General features: G+C 61.5%; 2 protein-coding genes across 2 annotated transcripts in view; one reads left to right on the top strand and one right to left on the bottom strand.

The window, feature by feature from the left end:
* The window catches only part of VILL (villin like), a 26193-nt gene extending 25855 nt beyond the window's left edge, over window positions 1-338 (top strand). The window contains 1 exon segment of the mRNA XM_023764183.1: window positions 65-338. Coding sequence (XP_023619951.1) covers window positions 65-232 — 168 coding nt within the window. The 3' untranslated portion in view covers window positions 233-338.
* A 296-nt stretch (window positions 339-634) lies between these two features.
* On the bottom strand, window positions 635-4833 carry PLCD1 (phospholipase C delta 1; the record flags this gene model as incomplete). The annotated part of the gene is made up of 12 exons (XM_006100627.2): window positions 635-974; window positions 1120-1269; window positions 1346-1478; window positions 1563-1741; window positions 2089-2205; window positions 2409-2568; window positions 2804-2962; window positions 3056-3205; window positions 3282-3426; window positions 3532-3733; window positions 4167-4398; window positions 4490-4833. Coding segments are annotated over 12 exons (2057 nt in total), but the record flags the coding sequence as incomplete, so codon positions are not given.
* Window positions 4834-5453: the final 620 nt, after the last annotated feature.

Genomic DNA, 5453 nt, shown 5'->3' with positions numbered 1-5453 from the left:
TGATGGGCAGGGAGAGATGGAGAGGGAGCCCTGAGCCCTGGGAGGACACCTCTGGGCGGGACAGAATTCTGGGCTCAGGGGACACCCTTCCCTGGGTCTCCCTCCCCCGCCCCCACAGTTCTATCTCTCGGACTCTGAGTTCAAAGACGTCTTTGGGAAGTCCAAGGAGGAGTTCTACAGCATGGCCAAGTGGAAGCAGCAGCAGGAGAAAAAGCAGCTCGGCTTCTTCTGAACCCGGGCCCTGCTGCCGCCAGTGCCCGCACAGGGCTGAGCCCCGCGGGGAACTCCCCGGAGCAACCTGAGCCCCCGTCCCCATCAATAAAAGCTTGTGGCCCTCACAGGTGTGGTGTGTGGGCTTTCACGTCTGGGTCACTCAGCAGGTCCGCCTCTGGGGAAGGGCCTGTGGGGCTGGAGGGGTGGCCTCTCTGTCCCCTCCTCCACGAGGGGTTTCTTTCTGGTTGGTCCCTCCTGCCCAGCAGCCCTCAGTACAGCGCCCTCAGTACCGTGTGAGTGTGGGAAGGAGGAGAGTGAGGTGCTGGGGTTCCAGGGCTCTGACACACACACACACACACACACACACACGCACACGCACTTACAGGAATTTGCTGGCGTGCAGGTAAAGAGGCCACGGAACTTAGTCTTAAGATTTTTATAAAAACCCTCAACCGAGGGCCGGCCAGAGGGTGGAGAGGGCTGCAGTGTTGTTCTTAACGGAGGTGAGGACCGATCCAGGGCCCAGGCCAGCTCCTAGGACCGGGGAGAGGCAGCAGCACAGACGGTGTGTCAGAGCCGAAGGCAGTGCAGGCCTCCCGCTCTGAGCGCGAGGCTGGGAGCAGCTGCGCCCGCCCTGCCCTGGGCCGTGGACAGAGGCCTGGCCCGCTCCCACGCCTAGTCCCGCAGGGACACCTTCACAAAGAGGGTGGCAGATGGGTGCTGGTCTCCGTTCTTGGACAAGAGGTGCACGTGGCGGTATCCTGGCAGGGGAGGGGGCGGGAAGGAGCACACAAGGAAAGTTCCCGTCACTCGGGCAGGATGCTTCAGGGACAGCCACCCCCGCCCGAGAGACGCCAGGCCTTGCCCCTCCCCCCCTGCCCTCCCCTCCCCTGGACAAACACTCACCCTGCTTGAGGCTGTTCAGGGGGATGGTGCTCTGGCCAATGAAGTCGTTCTTGGAGGAGGCGTCGTAGTCCTCGACCACGAAGCGCACGAGGGCCAGCTCAGGCACCGCCACCTCGAACTCGAACTCCGTGTCCCACCACGGGTTGAAACCTGCGGGCACAGGCGCCGTGTCAGCAGCTCGGACACCAGCTGCAGCGGCCGGGCCCAGCCCCGCCTCGGCACGTACCGTTGTTGGTGACCACCGCGGTCTGGCGGCTGGCCACGTCCCGGCCCACGCCGTGGACCTCCACCGTCACCTTGGGGTCCACGATCGAATTCTTGCTCTTGTTGACTTTCGGCAGCTGCTGCCCTGTGATGACCTGCGGAAGGGTGATGGGCATGAGGAATGGTACCGAGGGGTAAGGGAGGCCCGTGGCTCCTGGCCCTTCTCTGGCTGGCCATACCCAGATGTTGAGCCGCTTCCGAGTCCACCAGGGCCCCTGAGCCGGGTTACGCGGGTTGAAGGTGGAGTTGGGGTCTCGCAGGAAGGCAGGCTTCAGCACGTACCCACAGGCCCCGTTGTCCTGGAAGCGGCCCTGATACACATCCATCTCTGGTCCAGGTGTCTGGAAGTTCAAGGCCACTACAGGTAGGACAGAGCAGTCACGGGCTGTGGGTCGGCTTCAGGGGCCCTAGAGCCCAGCCTCCTCAGGGTACACTGAGGCCTTGGAGACACAGGGTGAGGCAGAAGCAGGGGCCAGTATCACTGCAAGGCCTCCTGCCCTCCAACCGACCCTCTGCACCAACCTCACGTTGCATTTCTGGTGCTAAAACTCAAAGAACTACAATGCTAACGAGGGGGACAGTTCCCAACTGAGATCACCAGCTCCTGAGCCCACACACTCCTGCATCTGGCCCTGCCCCGGTCTCCACGGTCTCCTGGTCCCTGGCCCTCAGCCAGGCCTCCTCCTGGCCCCAGCCAGTGCATACCGATCTGGCAGCCCCCATTCCACATCTCCACGGGGCTGTAGTTGGAGGAGTCAGTTCTCCACCCAGCAGGGTAGATCCTGCTCAGGTGATTCACGTTGTGGCGGACAAGGCTGGTTCCTGAGGGGGGTACGGGATGGTCAGGCAGGGAGGCCTCAGGTGTGCCTGAGTCCCTCCCACCAGCTCTGCTGGTAGCAGCAGGGAATGCTAACTTTGTTCACAGGCGGGGGTTGGGGGGGGGGGGAGGGAGACAGGTTGGCCCTGGCCCCAGCCCGGATGGTCAGACAGGGGCAGCACCCTCAGGGTGCAGGGCGGGGGCTCACCTGACTCTTGGAGCAGCCGGAGGGTGCGGTTCTCAGAGAAGGACGCCATCTCATAGAAAGCCTGCCCTGGGCTGCCAGGGCTGGAGAAGCCCCGGAAGTGGACGCTCTTACAGTAAATGACCATGTCAGAGAGCTCCTTCACTAGCCTGAGCTTGTCCTCCTGGGGGCCACGGGGAGGCCCGGGTTAGATTCAGAGGTGGGGGCAGGTGGACACTGAGAGAGCCAGAAACCCAGACACAGAGAGACAGAGAGAGGGAGACAGACACAGAGAGGGGGCAGAGGGTCTGAGTGGCAGCCACAGAGAATTGAGACAAGGCAACCATCCCACCCGGCGATGGGGGGTGAGGATGGGGGAGGGCCCAGGGATGCCCTCCCCCCACAGCTTCCCCTCAAACCTTGGGCTTGTGCTGCACTCGGCTCCTCACGGCCTCATCCTCCATCTCGGCTGCCTCGTCCTCATCTGACACGACAGTGGCCTCGGGGCCACCTTCCCCGCTGGGGGGCAGGAGTCCCCCTAGCTTCTTTCCCTTCAGCAAGATCTTCCCCTTCAGTTGCTACGGATGGAGGGGCAGCTGGTCAAGACCCAGCTGGCCTCCCAGCCAGTCCCCCTGTCCTCCTCTCTGGGCACCCCCATGCCCACTGTGCACCTCAGGGGATGGGAGGCTGGTGGTGACCCCTTCCAGCGGCCGGTCCAATAGCATGGAGCCCAGAGTCGTGCTCAGGTGTCGCGCCATCACGCGCTGCTGCTCCAGGCTGCAGTGGTTCTCCAGGGACAGGATGACGGGGTAGGGGGACGCCTGGCGGTCCAAGGCAGATTAGGAGGGGCTGGCCACCCCTAGCCTTCCCCTCCTCACCCCCCAGGGGTGTGGCCACCTTGAAGGCGTAGTCCCGAATGGCCCTGAGCACGTCGCAGAAGAGGATCTTGGAGGTGAAGGTGTAGCCGTGGTAGATGATGGGCTCCTGGTTGGGTCCGTCCCAGCAGTCCAGCTCCAGGCAGCGGCAGCCTTTGCACAGCGCCCTGTAGGGGGAGAGGCGCTAGGACCCCGCCCCCGCCGGAGCCCCGCCCCCGCCGGAGCCCCGCCCCCGCCGGAGCCCCGCCCCCGGCCTCCACGGGATGCCCCACCGGATGTAGGCTTCGGTGCTGCTGGGCCCGGTGAGCTGGTCTTCCAGCAGGTAGGTGTTGTGCGAGGAGGACACCAGGTAGTGGCTGAGCGGCTGGCCCATGTCCTGGTAGACCCGCCGGTGCGCCAGGTTGAAGGCGCTGCCGTCGGCCGAGAGCAGGTACATGAGGAAGCCGTCCTTGGTCATCTGCCGCTGTGCCTTGGCTGGGAGGGAGGCGGGGACCCGTCAGAGCCCTCCACCCGCAGCCACCTCCGGGGCCCTGTCTTCTCCTGTTCTGTCCCCCACGCTGGGAGGCCTTGAGGACAGGACTTCACCTCCTCCGGCCCTGTGCCTGCGCCCCGGAGCCCCCTCCAGGACAGGGCCGGGTCTCAAAGGTGGGCCCAGGATGGGCATCCAGAGGGAAGCAGAGACAGTGTTTGCTTGCCCAGTCTCCTCTCCTCTTTCCTGGGAGAGGGGTCCTCAAAACCCCCTGAAGGAGGAACTGAGGCAGGTAGTGATGCTCGAGCCCTGTCTGCCGTCTGCCTGCTTTCATGGGCCGGCAAATACCGGCCGGGTCCTGAGGCACCCCGGTTCCTGCAGCTCCCTATTTGGGGCTGCAGTGTCCCCAGGGGTCTCCCAGCCGGGGGTGGCCCTCACCAGTCTCGCTGGGCTCGTAGCGCTCAATGAGGGAGAGGGCCAGGGCAGGCCCGGCCGCCTCCTCCCGCTGCTGGTGCTGCAGGAAGGTCACTAACTGGTCCACGGACAGGGTCTGCCCGGAGCCGGCAGCCTCCTCGAAGGTGCGGTCGATCTCCTTCCGCTGGGTCAGCATCTTGTAGAAGGCCTCAATCTCCTCGTCCTCCAAGGAGTCTGTCTGGGAGCGGTCACATTCCTGCAAAGCCAGGACAGCCCCGTGGGCAGGCTCAGCGCTGGCCCAGGCCCAGGGCCAAGGACCCGACGGCCAGGGCTCCCTGCTGCCTCACCCTGAAGATCTTCCGGGCGTAGCTGTCGTCCACCTGGATGTTGAGCTCCTTCAGGAAGTTCTGCAGTTCCTTGAAGCTCATCTTGTTATCCTTGTTTTTGTCAGCTTTTCGCAAGCAGGAGTGAATCCAGCTGGGCAAGAAGTAAGGAAAGAACCCAGGGAGCCCACGTACCCACCAGAGCCCCAGCCAGAGCCATGGTTCAAGCCCGATATCGACTCCTGGGCCCAGGCAGACTGAGGCCACTGTAGACACGGCTCCCTGCAGGCCCCACTTACTGGAATCTGAATCCCAGGGGCAGGACCTGGTGGCCTCTTGAGTGGAAATGTTACATCCTAGCACGGGGTCTTTTTCCTATTAGCTGGCTTTGAACCCTTTCCAATTTTAAAAATATTTATTTCCTTTCTATAAAAGGATTTATTGTAGATAATGTAGAAAATAAAGAAAAATAAACAAATCCCCCCTAGCCTCAGGGATAACCCTGTTAATATTTCAAGGTCTGTCCTCTCGTTTTCAATATATAACCGTTAGCCAACTCGACTAAAGCACTTGGGGCTTACTTTATAGCAGTGGTTCTCAACCTTCCTAATGCCGCGACCTTTTAATACAGTTCCTCATGTTATGGTGACCCCCAATTCCATTGTTACAAGTTGAACATAATTAAAGCATAGTGATTAATCACAAAAACAATATGTAATTATATATGTGTTTTCCGATGGTCTTAGGTGACCCCTGTGAAAGGGTCGTTCGACCCCCAAAGGGGTCGAGACCCACAGGTTGAGAACCGATGCTTTATAGGCAACAGCAAATTTCAAGCCACTGATCATGTTGTCATGATGGGGCACTTAACCCCCACGTCTCTCTGACCTCTATCCTCTGTCCCTTCAGCCTTGACCTTGAGAAATAGGTAATTTAAATGCTAGAGACTAGGTCTCCCACTAAAGCAGGTGACTCTCCTCAGCCTCCC

The sequence above is a fragment of the Myotis lucifugus genome, unplaced genomic scaffold, assembly GCF_000147115.1.
Source record: "Myotis lucifugus unplaced genomic scaffold, Myoluc2.0 scaffold_319, whole genome shotgun sequence".
NCBI classification, from domain to species: Eukaryota; Metazoa; Chordata; class Mammalia; order Chiroptera; family Vespertilionidae; genus Myotis; species Myotis lucifugus.
The sequence above is the reverse complement of the archived record's forward strand: the minus strand, read 5'-3'. Positions and strand labels throughout refer to the sequence as shown.